A 19,650-nucleotide genomic window follows, 5' to 3' on the forward strand; every position below is an offset into this window, starting at 1 on the left:
GACTTAATAATATTAAAAATATCATTAAGAAAAAAGTCGATTTTTTCGCGATATCGTGAAAAACGCGATAACGTGCCGCCATATGAACTCAAAAACAAACAGCGAAATAGTTATTTATGAAACAGTTCGTGAAGTATGCTTTTTGCGAACGCACGCGATGTTTAGAGCACGAGCGACAGCGGCACGAGTGCTATACATCGCGTAAGTTCGCAAAAAGTACTTCACGCACAGTTTCATACAATATTTTATCTACGATAAATAAATAAAAAAACTGTAACTCTTCGTCACTGGAATTCATTTCTATTCCACAATTTTTAGAATTTTGACGTTTAAAAATTCTAACTTCTTTCAAACCACAAAACTGTCAAAACATTTGTTGTAATTTATGGCTCATTATGTCATCACCATGACAACGCGAAAGTTAAGGATATTTGATCATATGTACCAAAAACCGTGCGAAAAAGTAAATCCCATTTAAAATACATTGTTACTTCACGCACACTTTAAATCCTTCACGCACTGCTATCTACAATGACAGTTTTCACAAACTAAAAACTTATACATAATATGACATAGAGTAGATTAAAAATATATATAGTTGTGATGCTGATGTATTGTATAAATAGAGCAAATTGCACACATTTCAGCTACATAAAGATTTTCTGAAGGTATTTTGACCGTTTCGACTGCCGCAAAAGGCAGAAATTAATAGCGGCTCTCCATTAATCACGTGAGGCTCGAAAGGGGGAGGATCGATAAAAATCACTCAATTTCACAAGCGGGGTGGGGGTGTAGTACTTTATCACGTTGTATTTATTTTTTGGTGCTTTTCCAATTATTGGTCTTGAAGAAAGTCCTAATCCGTGGTCCGAGGATGAGGATACTGTACCTATATTAAATAACGTTCATGTATTAGTACAAAAAAACAGTTAAAAACAACCTGTAACCTTTCTGTCTCCCTCTATACGTTATTATTGTAGCCTTTAATTTTTTATAATAAAATATATAATACTTATACCTGTATTTTATAAAAATACATATTTAAAAAATTAAGATTAAGTAGACATTAAGATACTAAAAATGCATGTGATATAGGGGAGTAGTCCTAAGCCTCACCATGTTTCACTAAGGGAATGGGGGCTAAAAAATGCAAAAAACATCACGTGATTAATGGACGGCCCCTTAGTAACTACGCAGATACGTCTTGTTGATATCTGAACAGTTACAACGGTAATATTTAAACATAGAAAAATGAAAAGTCTTATATTATTAAAACCTATGAGTGATTGATCAGTTCGCCACATGAAGGTATCATTATAAGCCAAGCCGCACACCAAAGAAACATGAAACGAAAAACATGAAACATGAAACGAAAAACATGTTTCATGAAACTAAAACACTGCTAAACAAATCTCAAAGTCCACCTACCAATGAAACGAGTGTGATTCATGCTCATGACACATTTTTATTTTCGGAGAGTTTCATAAATGGCCGGACGTATATTTATTTAGCACTGTTTTATTTCCATGAAACGTAAATTACGTTTCATGTTTCTTTGATGTGCGGCCTGCCTAAGAGAAAGTATATTTTTATTATTTTATATACTAAATTATAATCACTTAAATTTTAAACATTGTCTTAAGTTACAAAAATGTATGAATTTTAATTAATTTAATTATTTAGTGTACTCAAGTCCACTAATTCCCCCTCCTCAGCTACTGTATTAATTAGTTGGTAATTTTCGAAGTCTTGATTTGCCATTTCTTCTTCTGGATCTACTGGTTCCAGTTTGTCGTTTTGTTCTTCATTCTCCTTAGTCAATTCCTAAAAACACATTTTCATCATACTTACAAAAAAAATGGTTTGTTCTTTATCTTAACAATACTTCATTAATTTCATAGTTTTTGCGATTTGTTCTCTTTGGTTTATCAAAATATTATTATAGATATAATTATTATTATACAGTGAGGACGTTTAGGTTGGAATAAAATCATTTCCCAAAACAGGTCGATTTTCATTTTTAAATTATGATTTTTTGGCATATATGTCATTCTAGTGACGACATCCATCTGAGTGTGATGACGTAATCGATGATTTTTTTAAATGAGAGTATGGATCGTGTGATAGCTCATTTGGAAGTTTATTTAATTCTCTATTCAGTAATAAAAACGTTAACAAAATCATTTATACAGAGTGCCCAAATTTTTTTTAATTAAATTAATTGAGACAAAAAGAAGAATTTATATAATTCAATTAATTCAAAATACATTTTAGTGCTGTCAGAAAACAGAAATATTTATTGAACAAGTAAATATTGTTTTTTGCCTAAATTCAATATTACAGCTGCCATCCACCTGCCTCTTAGCAGTTAAAATATTGAATTAAGCGAAAATCAATGTTTTCTTGAAAAAAAAAAAAACGTTTTTACCTGTTTTTTGACAGCAGTAAAATGCATTTTAAATTAAAAAAATTGCTTACATTCTTCTTTGTGTGTCAATTAATTTAATCAAAAAACATGTTTTTGGACACCGTGTATAAATGTTTATATTACTGAATACTGAATAGAGAATTGAATATCCTTTCAAACGATCTAGCAAACTACTCCTATTCTCATTTAAAAAAGTCATCGATTACGTCATCACGCCCAAATAGATGACGTCACTAGTATGATATATGTACGTGCCAAAAAATCATAATTCAAAAATAAAAATCGATCTGTTTCGGGATTTATCTCGAAATTAAAATCTCGTGATTTAAACGTCCTCACTGTATATAATTCAGTTAAATATTATAATTATTATAGGTAAGCGACTAAGTCACAATTTTGATTGTAATGAAAATCATGCCACAATGTTCGTCATGCTGGAGGCTAAATTAAATACAAAGTAAGTACATTTTCTCACTATTTAGTTGGTGTGTAAATTCAACAATATCTAACTACAAGACAAAAATCAAACCCTGGTAATGCCTGGTATCCATGTGTGACTGGACTATTCATTTATCATTATATCTGTTACCTGCTTTTGTTAGTAATAACATCAAATAGAAACGACTTCATAATAACATGCAAATTCTACAATAATTTGGTGGCAGGTATACGTGGAGGGTTCAAAAGAATGGCCTCCGACGGGGAAGTGTTTTGGCACCAATGTTTTTCAACATATGTATATGTTATAGTCAAAGCTCGAATTTCAGGCACTCCTAGGTTTGACTAGGCAATCCTCAGGTCTGACTGACGGTCTTAGTCAAAGCCCGAAATAAACTACAGTTTCGGCCTTTGACTACTCAAACCTAGGAGAGACTAAGTTGGTCAGGCAAAGGTCGAAATTTAATTTTATGAAATCGGGGTTTGACTAGTCAAATCCAGATCTAGCTTAAAATGTCATAATTTATTAAATTAGGTTTAATAAAACGTAATTTTTTAAGTTTAATGTTTATTATTTTTATATTGTCGTAATTAAAATATAAAAATTTGTGTTTATTCTCACATGTTGAGACATTATGGCATCTAAAGTTGCACAATACGTTACATCTTTACACTTGTATAATTTTGAAGAGCATTTCTTATTGCAGTAGCATTTTATAAAGCCTTGTAATGTAATACAAAGGACAACGCACACATCTTATGGAAAATATATTGTCACTCAAATGAAATAAAATTTACATGAATAGATGCGTCCTGAAATTTCAATAATTTGATACCATTGCGCCAACTCTGTATTTTGATTATCAAGAGCGTAAATTGATAAAAATAAATCTAAAATCAAATAGGAATGTACGTGTGTCAAAGAGAGAAAAAAGATCTTGATATTCGCTTACTCCATAAATCTTTCTCGAGAGATTAAGGCAGAGGCTTACTCTTATATTTTCCTATTATTATTGATAATAAAGTAAGTATAATTTGGTTAGTTGTACCGCCTCTAATCGGCTAAAGCTAGTGGTGAATAGACTGTTTTCAATAGCCGCTAGACTAATATTATTTATGAATGTCAGTTTTATGGACTTCAAAATGCGATTTCGATAAACTTTAATTACAATTAACGCACTAATTAAGCAAAATTCAGAGTTGGAGCAATGGTATCAAATTATTAAAATTTCAGGCCGCATCTATTCATGTAAATTTTATTTCATTTGAGTGACATTATATTTTCCATAAGATGTGTGCGGTGTCCTTTAGAATATTTTGTACTAATTTCTCTTAGAGACAGATTAACGTCTGAAACATCTTCGAAATTAAGAAAATTCTCTTTGCATTCTCTTATTTGATTTCTTGTGGAAAAGTGTGTTTTTTGTTCCGTATTTCGTACCAACTCTATATAAATCGTCAATTGCTTTATCTTGTATGATACCCAAAATATTTTGAGCATCTCCTTTGGCTGTAACAAAGCTAGGAATCGGTATTGTTACAGTTTTTCTGATCGAAATCGGAGGAATTTTTTTTCACTTAATTATTCCATAGCATTAGCCTGGACATAAAGACCTTTAATCGCCTTTCCCTTATTTATTTTAATATTTTCTGTGTGTGCACAACGCAGGTAATGTAACTTTTCTTTCAAAACCTTCATAGTATGCACCAAGTGTGCTCTCAGCGCACACAACATGTACCACCTGATTACAAATTATGCACGTATGTGCGTCAGACCTCTCTTTTTGGCAAATACAAATACAACAAACCACATCTGAAGAAGTAATCTGAATTGTTTGACAATTTTCTTCCTCTCCTAGTGACGACGGTCCAGGGGCTTCGTTAATATTATGGCGATCCTTAGTTTTTTCTCCGATTGCAATATCTTCTTTCACAGTTGACGATAAAACAATTGACGTTTATATAGAGTTGGTACGAAATAAGGAAAAATAAATACACTTTTTTCAAGAAATCTAATAAGAGAATGCAAAGAGAATTTACTTAATTTCGAAGATGTTCCACATGTTAAGCTCTCTCTAAGAGAAATTAGTACCAAAGATTCTAAATTTGGAGGACAAGGCTTTATAAAATGCTACGGCAATAAGAAATGTTCTTCAAAATTATGTAAGGGTAAAAGGTCTAACGTATTGTGCAAATCTAAATGCCATAATGCCTCAACATGTGAGAATAAACACTAATTTTTTATTTAAATTACGACAATATAAAAATAATAAACATTAAAATTAAACAAGCCGAAAATGCGAGCATTATCATAACGAAAACTTTGTTTATTTACGTATTTTAATTCATAATATGGAAAATTGCTATTATGAAAAGTAGTTTAGAATTAATAATTATGTTTTAAAATTATATCATTCTAATTTAAATGTTATGAACTATAAAGGTAGTTTACTCTTGATCGAAATTCATATTTTGTATATACTTCGTATATAATTAATACAATTTTATATATGATGGTTGCATCATAAATCTTAGAACATGAAGAGCTTTTTATGAAGAATAACTTTTCTTCGTCAAATTAAAAATAAAAGAGTTATAAATGAAAATGTTGTTGGTATCCATAATTTGAGAAGTCTTCAAATTTTTTTTCCGTTAGAAGGATGTAATTGCACATATCAGAGCATAATTTTTTATACCAAACAATATTATTTCATATACTGTCGGTTCGCTAAACTCAGACACAACTGGCTAGTGATTTTAGTCAATAATTTTGCCAATTTGGCAAAAAAATGATTACTAATTAGTTAATAATTACTTAGTAATTAGTAATTAGTAATTTTGTCAATTTTGGCAAAATTCGCAAAAAACAAAAAAAATACCTACTAAAATCACTAGCCAGTTGTGTCGAGTTTAGTGAACCGACTATATTTTAATTTCATAGCAAATGGAACAGTCCATTTATCATAAAGGGGAGGCCGTATACTCGTATAAACCTTTTTAAAGCTGTTAATAAATTATTGCTTTTAAAATAATATACTCAAATTGTATTTTTGAACATCTTATTTATTTTATATAATAATTAAATTCACTATCAAATGTCATTGATGTTTTATTACTTAATTTAAAATTTAGTTTGACATTCACGAAGTGTCAAACTCAAATGTAAATAACCTATGCTTTGCTTAACAAATCGAAATTAAAAAACTAGCCTACTTAATAGCAACGATTTCAGCTGGACGTGTAGTGTGTCGGCAGAAAATAAAACGATTGTGACGTCACATTTTAGACTTTGAGATCGATTATCTCGAAAACGGTTAGAAATATCGAAATGCCGTTTTCAGATTTGGATTCAGAAGAAAAAACTACATCGATAAATCTGATCTGTGTATTGCAAAAGCGGCAACGCAATAACACACACACACTTTTGCGAATTTATAAACGAAATGTTTTCGTTGAAAATGACGTTTTATTAAACCTTATAATATATCAAATTACGACGATTTTAATAGCTGATCGGGGTTTGACTTGTCAAATCTCGATTTCATAAAATAAAATTTCGACCTTTGCCTGACCAACTTAGTCTCTCCTAGATTTGACTAGTCAAAGGCCGAAACTGTAATTTATTTCGGGCTTTGACTAAGACCGTCAGTCAGACCTGAGGATTGCCTAGTCAAACCTAGGAGTGCCTGAAATTCGGGCTTTGACTATAACATATACAGTAGAGTCTCGGTTATCCGCCCTTCGGTTATCCGCCATTCCGTTTTATACGCCGTACTATTTATGCAACAAAATATACTTTTGAAAATAGTCCATAAGGTGGAACTGAACTGATTGGAAAGACATGGACATGATATAAGAAATTAATGATGGCCGATACTTAATGCCTACATTGAAAGCGACCAATTTAAAAGATCTCAATTGCATGGGATAAAGTTGGGGCACAAACAGTTGCTAAGTCTTGGGATAAGCTGTAGGGAGGCGAGAATAAAAAAACCGAGGACAAGCACTCCGGGTGAAGTTCAGGAAAATATTTTGTCCTTAGTGAAACTTATCCCTGGATGTGAGGATGCGTCTTTGAGTGATGTTGGAGAGTGGTTTTCAAGGGATGACCAGAAAAAAAAAAGAAGATGTAAAATTTTTTAAAGTTGCGATAAAATACGTCCAGCAACAAGAAGAATCCAGAGTTGTCGATATCATGGTTCTACAGAGATGACGTGACTTGGCAGCAAAAAAACGAGATGCAAAAACTTATGTCTTATTTAACCCTCCCTATTATCCGCCATTTTAGCTTATCCGCCCTTCCGCCGGTCCGTTTATGGCGGATAACCGAGACTCTACTGTATACAAATATCCAACTCACGACTGCAACTAAGAACTTCCTCTATGCCGACGATCTCGCAATATGTGCCCAAAAAACAGTTTGGAAGAGGTGGGAGGAGAAACTGCATTAGAACCAATGACGGCGTACTACGGCAGCGGGAGTTCGTTTCGGACAGATTCCGGCGCCAATTGCATCTTTAACCATGTTTGAACTAGGTTAAAGTACTATCCTAATTACGGTGAACTGCACGTATTATTTTTATTTCACAGAAATGAAAATGTTGTTGGTGCCGAGATTCGAACTCGTGTGCTCTGGATTTTGAAGTCAGTATCTTACCGCTGAGATGCGTCCGTCCACCGTGGAATGGTAATTTATTGGAACACACAGATCAACCTATATATCTTGGACTAACTCTGAACAACGGTACAAGTACGTGGTTTTCAACTGCTGGGTATGCGTGCCAAGTTTGGGGTAGATCTACCCACACCAAACAAGTTGATACTGCGCTAATGAGACATACAGGATAGTAACGGGGTGCATGAAACCGACGCCACTATCAAATATACAGGGTGTTCAGAAATTCTACCGACAAACGAAGACAGGAGATTCCTCAGATAATTTTAAGACATTTTAACCCAATTCATCTAGTCCGAACCAGAACGCTTCTCTTTAGAAAAACAAAAATCGGTACGCATATTTATCTTTCAGTGATAAATCGATTCCATCCATTGCGAATTTCTTGTACCGGTCATAGGCGTCCGTTTGGGGTAGGGCAACGGTTATTCTATGGCATAACTTTTTTGTCTTTAACTTTTAAGCATTTTTGATACTGATTAAATTGTGAGGTATTCTAATACCAAAAGGTACTCTTGATTTAAGTCGGTAAGACACACCGTTTCCTAGAAAAATCGATTTGAAAAGTTTTCGTTTATTTAATTGAAAAAAAAAAAATGAAAAAATTTTCAAAAAATACGGAGAATTTTACAAACTTAAAGCAAGAGTAACTTCTTAAACATTTAAGACAAAAAAGTTATGCGATAAAATAACCATTGACCTACCCAAAACGGACGCATATGACCGGTACTAGAAATTCGTAATTAATGAAATCGATTTAATTCTGGAATATAAATAAACGTACCAGTTTTCGTTTGTCTGAATGGTTTTTTTTTGAATTTTTTTTTTTGGAAATTCGAAAAACGAAAAATTTTCAAATCGATTTTTCTAGAAAACTGTTTGTCCTACTGACTTAAAGAAAGAGTACCTTTTATTGCCAGAATATCTCACAATTTAATAATCCAGTATCAAAAATGCTTCAAAGTTGAAGACATAAAAGTTATGCGATAAAATAACCGTTCCCCTACCCATAACGGACGCCTATGACCGGTACTATAAATTCGCAATAAATGAAATCGATTTATCTCTGGAAGATAAATATGCGTACATTTTTTGTTTTTCTAAATGGAAGCGTTCTTGAGGTATTTAAGAAAAACTAATTACACCACGCTATCGTCAAAAAGCTCTAGCTCCCTTAGGAAGCATTTTCGGACTAGATAAATTGGACTGTCTTAAAATTATCTGAGGAATATCCTGTCTTCGTTTGTTGGTAGAGTTTCTGGATACCCTGTATATAAACAAGCGGTTTCTGCAGAACCCTCAACACACAGAGCACATAGAGAAACTTAAACAGATCGCAGACGAGTGGCAAGCCGCATGCCCTATAAAAAGCTCCATAATCATGAAAGCGAGTAAAATCTAGAAAAATCTTCCTTGGAACAGTGCAGCATGAACCGCCCCAGCATGAACCAGAAAAGTATTTTCCTCTTTCTCAGGTTGAATGGACCGGCCAATCTCTGGACTTGAAAACGTGGAAAACTATGAATAGGATAAGAACGGATCTCGCTCCAATACTCTTCGCCAACTATCTAAGAACTACAATAAATTGCTAGCAAAACAACATTAGATACATTTAAATCTGCTGCACTAACTTCTAGATTTTGCGATTATCCACACTTAGTAAATCATAAAACTTACTTCAGTTGAGCTGGCATTAGAACTGGAAGTTCCAAATGTTCTTTTTATTTCTGAATATACAGGAGTTTCTAAAGAATTTGGTATATTCTGTATTGAGCCTGCCATTGATTGTCCTTCTCCTATTAAACCAGTGCCTTCACTAACACTACTTCTTGAAAAGAATATTGATCTGTAAGTAAGAGGTGCCGAGCTAATACCCAATCTAAAACAAAATAATTATCTTTAGTTTATAGTAATTTAAAAGTGTTGTTGTAAAAGTTACGCCACTCGTACAGTCGGAAAAATGAAAGAATACCCATGGACGAACATATAAAACACGCTGTATTTTCCTGTCACAGTGTCACAAAGAAAATTGCCCAGCGCAATTACATGTAACAATAGTTATTACATGTACTTGCGCTGGCCAATTTTTTGTGTTACACGGTGACAGGAAAATACAGCGTGTTTTATATGTTCGTTCATGGGTATTCTCTCATTTTTCCTACTGTATTAGTCCACGCTGTGGGTGAAAAATAGGTCGATTTCAGGATATATTCAGGAATTTTTGAAACAAATCAGGTATTGTAAAGGACGATGCCAGGAATAACTTATACTAAAATGTAACCAAAAATTTTGTGCGGTTTTTATTTATGACGTTTTTCATTTGTTAAATTTGCAATTTTTAAAGATTTTTATCTTTGCAGCTTAGGATATTTATTTTAGAGAAAAACTTTTAAATAGAAAATTGTAGTAAATTAAAAAAACTACAATTTGAGCTATGCCAAGTTTAATTTCGTTAATACGTTATTGCAAAATAGCCTGCGAAAGGTCAAAAATGATCATTTTTTGCAATTGAATTATTTATTGTAAAAATAATTTTATTTATTTTTTAAGCCTTTAAAAGAAGATCTTCCAATACCAAATATAAAAAAATTGTAGAGCCCAATTGGTGAACTTGTTGCTTAGATATTATAACTTGTTTATCCCAAGGGGGCAAATGTCGAAGGCTATAACTTTTTGAAAAAAAAAATCGTAGAGAGTCAATCCTAGATTCACTCTCCTTCTAAATACTTATATTTTCATATTCTGATGTAAATAAATGCGTAAAACATTTTTCAACCTCTTATTTCGGGTTTGAAAATAAGGAGGCAAATTTCGTTATAAACATTTAGAACTGAAGCCGCCCCTATATATCTTATGAGTTTCTTACTTGCAGATTATTGTTACTGAAACAAAATGAAGATTCAAAACAAAATAAAAATTTTCCACGACCAACTGAAGCCGAGATAATTGTTTTTGTTTTCTTAAATCGTAGTGACTTTATTTATAACAATTAAGAAATTATTTCACAGTCATTGACTTCAGAAAGACTTATATTATTTTGAAATAAAAATTATTTTAAACAAAAATTACATTTTATTAATAAAAAATGATTTTTAAAGTGTAGTGAAGATTTATTTGTCTTTACAAATGCGATTTATTCTGTCGGTTGCCCTTAGCAACGGTTAGCAACTTATAGTACATTGAATCACGGTTTTTGCTCCAAATTTTAACAAAGAATAAAAATGATATTGGGCCTCTGTGTGCTTTTGCCCTGGGGGTGAGTTTCACCCTTATAAGAGGTGGAAAAATATACGTCCAGAATAAGTTCGGAAATGGATAAAATGTCTAATTCTAAGCGCCTTTTGTTCTATAGCATTTTTTCACTAAGTTAATACTTTTCAAGTTATTTGCGAGTAAATACTGTAACAAAAACGAGCGTTCGGGTATTTATTTACGACTTTATTATTTATTTATACAAGTTTACTTTACAAACTTTAGCTTAAGACTAAGCTTTATTTACAAATATGCCCGTATTTATACGCAGTTGTTATTCTGGAACAATCGACGCCCATCTCTAGCTATCAGCTTGTTCCGCCTACGGGACGTACGTTCGAGAAGTCTCTCCTCCTCTCCGCCGAGGCCTAGATCATACGATTACGTTATTCTCGAGGTGTTTACTGTTATACGGCGGTCGACCAAGACTTTTCTTTCGTTACACTGCTGCCCTCTTAAGATCTGAGCGTCCCGATCAGCAACTCTAGATGAAGGCCCAGGATGGCGGAATCTACAGGATTCTCCAGCTCTGCATACACCCCTAGAAAAGAAGTAGCAGTCTACTGTCTTTGAAGGGTATGACATCTTCGGGTTCATGCAACACACAGTAATTCGTACGCCAGTTTCTCTGAAGATCACTTCAAGCATGCTTCTCACAATCTTCCAATCCAGATTTTCTACTGCATGGCCTATTTTTGGTAAAGCCAAATCTTTGATGTCATAATTACACACGATTTTCTTCAAATTAGTTAGAGCACGCCATATGCTCCCTTAGCTTGGCGTGTCCGTATAAGACTTCCGGGTCACCATATACAGCAAAGATCGAGGATCATCTTCCAATCGCAGTACTCTTCCAATTTTAGGGTGCTGATGTCTTAACTCGTCCAGGCGGCCGAACTTTCTATTGAATACGGACGAGATTCCTTTAGTCATCTCGAGGTCTTGGGCAATACAGTGGGCTAGAGAGACGTTTTCTGGAACACCAAACAGATCTTGCTGAACTTCTGTGGTCACGCCGAATCTAGCACTCTTTCTCGCTGCGTAATTTGACATAAATTGATTAAAACTTGGCTGTGCGGCGTCTTTCATCTCCTGTTGGAGGACTCGGGCTTCTTCTGTTTCATTTGAGCCAGCATATGGTGCAAGACGATTTATGTGAATAACTTTTGGTTTTCCGTTTGGCAACTTCTTAATTCTGTATATTACGTCATTTATTTTCTTCTTAACTTCATACGGACCTTCCCATTGTCTTTGCAGTTTAGGAAACAAGCCGCGACGACGTTGTGGATTATAAAGCCAGACAAGATCACCTATTCCGAAGCTTCCATTCTTGCATCGAGAATCATATTGATCTTTCATTCTGTCACTGGCTATCTGGATGTGTTGTCGGGCAAATTCATGAATGTTGTTCATTCGTAACTTCAGGCGGTCGACGTATTCTTCGCCTGAAACATGTTTCTCGGAAGGTCTGCAGCCAAACTCTAGGTCGCAGGGCAAACGAACTTCACGACCCAACATCAGGCAGGTTGGTGTTTGACCTGTAGTTTCATTTACGGCCGAGCGGTAGGCCATCAGGAATAAATGAATGTGTTGGTCCCAATCTCGCTGATTTTCAGATACAACTTTGGACAAGTGTTTACCCATCGTTCGGTTCATCCTCTCGACCATTCCATCTGATTGAGGATGCAGGGGTGTTGTTCTGGTGTTATTGGCACCAATCAATTTACAAACGTTTTGGAAAAGAGCTGACTCAAACTTTCGCCCTTGGTCGGAGTGGATCTCCAAGGGAACACCAAATCGGCTGAAGAATTCTCTAACAAGTACCTCTGCAACGATAGCAGCTTCTTGATTCGGTAATGCATAGGCCTCGGTCCATTTCGTAAAATAATCCATGGCTACCAGGATGTATTTATTTCCAGCATCGGTTTCTGGAAATGGACCTGCAATGTCGATTGCTACTCTTTCCATAGGACTGCCAACATTGTACTGTCTCATGGGTGCTCTCTTTTTACCAACTGGACCATTACCGGATGCACACAGTTCACATTTCCGGCACCATCTTCTTACATCATCTTTACAGTTCACCCAATAGAACCGTTCTCGAACCTTTTGCAGAGTCTTCGTAATACCAAAGTGTCCACCTGATGTACCGTCATGCAACTGACGCAATACTTCTGACACTTTACTTTTAGGTACAATCAACTGAAGCTTCGATTCTGTACCATCATCGTTCTCAAAGGTTCTGTACAGAAGATCATCTTTTAGTACCAGGCAATTCCATTGGCTCCAGTAGGCCTTGACTTCTGGACTACATGCACTAATGTTCTGCCAACTAGGTCCCTCACCTTGCCGCATCCAATCCAATACTCTTTTTATACATGGATCATCCTCCTGGGCGTCTTGTAACTGTTGGGGCTGCCATTGATCATTAATTACGGTGGTTCGTCTCACGGGGCAAAATCGTTCCTCTAATTTGGCACAGTGATTACAATTTGCCCTGCATGGTCGTATCGAGGAAACATCTGTATTTGAACGAACTCTTCCAGCCCTCTTCACGCGTCTCTTCGGCATCGTGTCACGAATCATTTTCCGTACCATTTCCACCAAACGTTCATCTTTTCTCTTATCGCCTTTTTCCACGGCTATTACTCGATTGTTTCGTGAAGCTTGGCTAGCTGCTTCGTGTTCCAAGGCAATAGCAAGTGCTTCATCTAAAACTTTCGGTCTTGCTAGTCGTAAAGCTTTCTGTAGTTCACTATCTTTCAGCCCATTGACAAAGGTATCTACCGCAATTTCTTCTAAAACGCTGTCTGGCACCTCCGGATAAGCCAACCGCACCACACGAGCCACATTTGCTTCAAATTCTTGCAGATTCTCACTTGCTCGTTGACTTCTACTTCGCAGTTGTGCTTTGTATACTTGTTGTAGATGGGCATCTCCATAGCGTTTTTCTAGACGAGTGAACAAGGTCTGGTAACATTTTTCTTGACCCTTAGGAATTGATCTTAATATATCTGCAGCATCACCTCGCAAAGCAGCAGTCAAGGAAACAGCCTTTTCTTGTTCGGTCCAATGATTAGCGGTCGCAATAGCTTCAAATTGTCTAAGATATGTGGACCAAGAGGACTTTCCATCGAATGGTGGTAATTTGAATCTCATATTATGCGACGTTTCGTCTCTCGGTAGTTCATCTTTCACTACAGGATCTAACGCTGCTGCATTAACTGATGGTTGTACTTTTGTATCGGTTATCATGCTCTCTAGTTGTTTGATCTTTTCTTCTACGGTCTCTACACTTTTCTGCATCTTATCGAATGTTCTAGAAACCTCTTCAAATTTCTCGTCGTTCTGTCTACAAACGTCTTTAATTACTTGAGAAACACTTTCAAATTTCTCGTTGCTCTGTCTACAAACTTCTTTAATTACTTGAGAAGTCTCGTCAAATTTTTTAGCAACGTTCTCGAATTTCTCGTCGCTTTTTCTACTAACTTCTTCAAGTTTCTCGTTGTTCTTTCTAGAAGTTTCATCGATCTTTTGAGAAAGACTTAGACTTATCTTAGACGTTTCATCGATCTTTTGAGAAACACTTTCGAATTTCGATAATATCGCTTGTTCTGCTGACTGGAAGTGGAACGTCTTTGGGTCATCTCCATTCTTCTTGAGGACCTCCTCGAGTCGTGCTTTCAGGACTTTCTTGGACCCACTGGCATCTTGCTCGTACTCTTCTAATTGTTCATGGAGCTGTTTTAGCGAAAGTTCTTCTAGCAACATCTTTAGTCGGCACACACGTACTTTTCACAATGTCTTTTAAAAGTCTTTCCGAATACCGAACAATTAACGCACTCCGATTATTCCCGACGAATAAAGTTCAAAAGTCTTTTTTTTTTTTATTTATATCGCACTAAGTTTACCGAACACCGACACCAACTGTAACAAAAACGACCGTTCGATTGATTTACGACTTTATTATTTATTTATACAAGTTTACTTTACAAACTTTAGCTTAAGACTAAACTTTATTTACAAATATGCCCGTATTTATACACAGTTGTTATTCTGGAACAATCGACGCCCATCTCTAGCTATCAGCTCATCAACTCTCTAGACACAGTAGAAAGAAACTTCTGGCTAATGAAAAATAGATTCATATCCGTCAAATTTCAAAATGAATTATTTCAACGTGAAATAACCAAAAAATCATGCACTTTTTGGAGAAAAATAACTTTTTTAAAGTGTTTAAAAAAATATGTGTATCTGTTTTTAAAAAAAGTTTGTAGATTCAAAAGTAAGCAAGTTACGCCCATATAAAGTTGGTCTCTTTTTTTTTTGGTCAAAAAAAACTCGGGAAAGTCACCCTCTAATTAGCATCAAAAATGAAATTAATCCTTTTTACTTCATAAGTTGTTTAACTCGTTTATGTGTCGTTTATGTCTGTAAGATTCATCGGCGGTTCAAAGTACTTATTTTTGAAGGGGCTGTAGTTGAAAAATTGAACTAGTCAATAATCACGAGTGTATGCAAATTTAGAACGGCCATATCTTAACCAATTTTTGCCTTGCAAAAAAAAACAAAAATCCAAAATATTCAGAAAAGCAAAAACTACATTTCTTTACTCTTTATGATGTTTGGTCACACTAATAGTAAATTTTATGTTATTTTGGAAACATTTTTTTTTAAATTAAAAATTAAATCAGATTTACTTTAAAACCATTTTTTTTAATAAGCCGTTTGAACCGATGATACTTACAGATCATATAAATAATACATGAGAAAAGTAACTTGTGAAGCAGTAACGATTAATTTGATTTAAGATGGTAATTTGGGAGTGACTTTCCCGAGTTTTTTTGACAAAAGAAAAAGAGATCAACTTTATTTTGAGCGTAACTTGCTTACTTTTGATACTGGAAACTTTTTTTAAAAAACAAAAAATAATATTTTCTTAAACACTTTAAAAAAGTTGTAATGAGTTTTCTCCAAAAACTGCATCATTTTTTGGTTATTTCTCGTTGAAATTTTCACTTTCAAAATTTGACAGATATGAACCTATTTTTCATTAGCTAGAACTTTGCTTCTGCTGGGTCTAGTGAGTTCATGCATATATATATATTTTTTTAAAATTTTAATGGGCTATATTTTTGCTAAGAATGTTTTTTCAATAAAATACTTACATTTTGAGTTATTTGCCAAAAACCGTGTAAAAACGTCTTTTTTTTTTGTTGAAAAATGAACGTATTTGCTCGCAAATAACTCGAAAAGTATTAACTTAATGAAAAAACGTTATGGAACAAAAGTTGTTTAGAATTAGTCGTTTTATACATTTCCGGACTTATTTCGAACGTATATTTTTCACCTCTTATAAAGGGTGAAACTCACCACCAGGGCAAAAGTACACAGAGGCCCAATATCATTTTTATTTTTTGACATGTTATCTATGTGTTTGCCAAATTTCATGGCAATCCAAGCGGTGCTGTAAAATGGATCAAAAACGGTGATTCGATGTACTATAAGTTGGTGAACGTTTCTAAAGGCAACCGACACAATAAGTCGCATTCGTAAAGGAAAATAAATCTCCACTACACTTTAAAAATTATTTTTAATAATAAAATGTAATTTTCGTTTAAAATAATTTTTATTTTAAAATAATATGTCTTTCTTTAGTCAATGACTGAAATAATTTCTTAATTGTTATAAATAAGTATCTCGGCTTCAGTTGGTCGTAGAAAATTTTTATTTTGTTTTGAATCTTCATTATGTCTTCAGCAACAATAATCTGCGAGTTAGAAACTCATAGGATGTATAGGGGCGGCTTCATTTCTAAATGTTTATAACGAAATTTGCCCCCTCATTTTCAAACCCGAAATAAGAGGTTCAAAAATGTTTTACGCATTTATTTACATCAGAATATGAAAATATAAGTTTTTATATTATTATATTAAACATATCTAGAGTCTCACACATAATCAATGAACGAGTACGAGATATTAAGAATACGAAAACAAACATAGAAGAAATCCTGGAAAAATATCTCTGTTGGTATGACCATGTACAAAAAATGGAGGAACCTCGATTCCCAAAACCGATAATGGAATGGCAACTTCCGGAGAGAAGGAAAAGGGGCAGGCCAAAAACTACCTGGATAAGCGGAATCCAAAAAGTAATGTGGGATAGAGATCTACTACCAAGAGATTGGACAATGGACAAATCGACGCTGTTGGAAAATAGGAACCGGAAAGCTCAGGACGCTACAAGCCAGTGTTATATATAAATATTATTATTTTATGATATTTGATAAAATGTACTCAGTGACGAAATAATAGTTTTTTTTTTAACTAAGTTAATGGCACTGGCGTAGCCAAAAGGCCAGTCATGTACGAAATAATAGGGATGTTTTATTTCAGGCAATAGTGCGCGTACTGTCAGTCCTTTATTTAGCGTAAGATATCCAAATAGACTGCTTAATTCCTCTAAAGTCATTTAACAATACAAGGGATTTTAAAAAAGTTTGAAAATACTGGTATCCTTAATGTTGTTCTGAAGCTATTTTCTTGTGGAATTTTTATAATCAAGTACTTTTAATGGGAAATAAGCCACAATTTTACCAAAAAAATGATTTTATTAACGTTTCGAAGCCCAAATCGGGTTTCGTTGTCAAAATACAAAATACTACTAAAATAAACAAAAATGTTGTTGCTAAGTAAAAAATTATTCTAATAATTTATTTAATCTGACTCATTTATATTGGCAATTCAGACGTATATCATACATTTTAAAGTAGAAGACTTTAAAATGATATCACCAATGTTTATGAGTTGCGTTCCTGGGACGACTTTACTAAAAGATAGTTTATTCGATTACATGAAATCAATCACAACTCAAGAATATCCGTCACAAAAAAAAATCATAGAATGTGATCTGTCTTTAAAAAGACAACCAAATGCAACGATGACAGTAAAATTCTCGCGTTAGAGATTCCATAGTAAATCACGAGGGAAAACCAGAAAAAACCTCGTGATACTATCCCGACATCGTAAGTATTTGGTCTTACATTTAATTTACTTTCAAAAAACTAATACCAAATTCTGACTTTAATATGTTTAAATTATAAATAATATTAATAATACATAGATATACAATAAGTAATACTAAAATATAAAATTTGTACTAACTCGATATGTTATTGACTTACTAATCGTGGTATTTTCTTTTTATTGACTTCCTCTTTCAGTATAGGTAACCACATCTTACTGCATTCTACCGAGGAATTTGCGACAAAATTGGTTTCATTTAGCATAATTAGATCCACTTCTTTGACTTTTCTCTTTTTACTAAATGATTCTTTCAGGACTATATATTATAGGGATCCTATAACATCCACAAGAAATAATACGAGGAAAATATCAATACCATATATAGAAGGACTATCCGAGAAACTTAAAACAATAGGAAATAAATTCAACATTTCAACAACATTCAAAACAACAAACACATTGATATCTATTCTATCTAAAACTAAACCTAACAATGAACAAGAAGAACAAAGAATTGTGTTTATAAAATACCTTGTGAATGCGAACAATTTTATTTAGGTGAAACATCAAGACCATTTAATGTTAGAATAAGTGAACATCAGTCTTATATTAAAAATAGAGAATTTGATAGATCTCAAATATGTCAAAATGCATGGGATAATAAACATAGAGTTCAGTGGAGAGATTCAAGTATAGTCCTGAAAGAATCAGATAGTAAAAAGAGAAAAATCAAAGAAGCGGCTCTAATTATGCTAAATGAAACAAATTGTGTCGCAAATTTCTCGGTAGAATGCAGTACGATGTGGTTACCCATACTGAAAGAGGACGTCAATAGAAAGAAAATACCACGATTAGTAAGTCAATAACATATCGAGTTAGTACAAATTTTATATTTTAGTATTACTTATTGTATATCTATGTATTATTAAACATATTAAAGTCAGAATTTGGTATTAGTTTTTTGAAAGTAAATTAAATGTAAGACCAAATACTTACGATGTCGGGATAGTATCACGAGGTTTTTTCCTGGTTTTCCCTCGTGATTTACTATGGAATCTCTAACGCGAGAATTTTACTGTCATCGTTGCATTTGGTTGTCTTTTTAAAGACAGATCACATGCTATGATTTTTTTTTGTGACGGATAATCTTGAGATGGGATTGATTTCATGTAATCGAATGAACTATCTTTTAGTAAAGTCGTCCCAGGAACGCAACTCATAAATATTGGCGATATCATTTTAAAGTCGTACTTTAAAATGTATAATATACGTCTGAATTGCCAATATAAATGAGTCAGATTAAATAAATTATTAGAAGAATTTTTTTACTTAGCAACAACATTTTTAGTAGTATTTTGTATTTTGACAACGAAACCCGATTTGGGCTTCGAAACGTTAATAAAATAATTTTTTTGGTAAAATTGTGGCTTATTTCCCATTAAAAGTAATTGATTACTGGTATCCTGATTCCCAATATTGTACCTGTACCTACAAACAATATCACTGAGGTAGGTACCAAAATATTTAGAAAATCAAAACGAAAACAATATATTTACAGCAGTAGTTGAAAATCCTACAATGAGTTCTCGAACCATTATTCGTAATTCCACAGCCTTAAGTTTGCTTATTCGTCGTGGACTTCTTCGAGGCGGTCCGTCAATAAAAATACAATATCCCTGAAAAATACCAATCCTGAGAAGAAACAATTCCTTAGAATTGTTTGAACTGTCTTTAGTAAATCGCGTGAAGGATAGCTGTGGATAGGTGTGGTGTGTGGATACCTTTTTTTTTTCATCTTTAAAGAGGGGGGTCTGGAATCTTCAAAAGAC

The 19,650-nt window shown here is 33.8% G+C and overlaps 1 protein-coding gene across 3 annotated transcripts in view; it reads right to left on the bottom strand.

Annotated features, from left to right (window-relative positions):
- Window positions 1-1,249: 1,249 nt before the first annotated feature.
- The window catches only part of LOC114332663 (protein amnionless), an 81,703-nt gene continuing 63,302 nt past the window's right edge, over window positions 1,250-19,650 (bottom strand). For all 3 annotated transcript variants that reach the window (XM_028282491.2, XM_028282490.2, XM_050649776.1), the window contains 2 exons: window positions 9,219-9,420; window positions 1,250-1,824 (listed from right to left, as the gene is read on the bottom strand). In XM_028282491.2, coding sequence (XP_028138292.1) covers window positions 1,672-1,824; window positions 9,219-9,420 — 355 coding nt within the window. In that variant the 3' untranslated portion in view covers window positions 1,250-1,671. The remainder of the gene's footprint in view (window positions 1,825-9,218; window positions 9,421-19,650) is intronic.

This window comes from Diabrotica virgifera, chromosome 4, assembly GCF_917563875.1.
Source record: "Diabrotica virgifera virgifera chromosome 4, PGI_DIABVI_V3a".
Lineage (NCBI taxonomy): Eukaryota > Metazoa > Arthropoda > Insecta > Coleoptera > Chrysomelidae > Diabrotica > Diabrotica virgifera.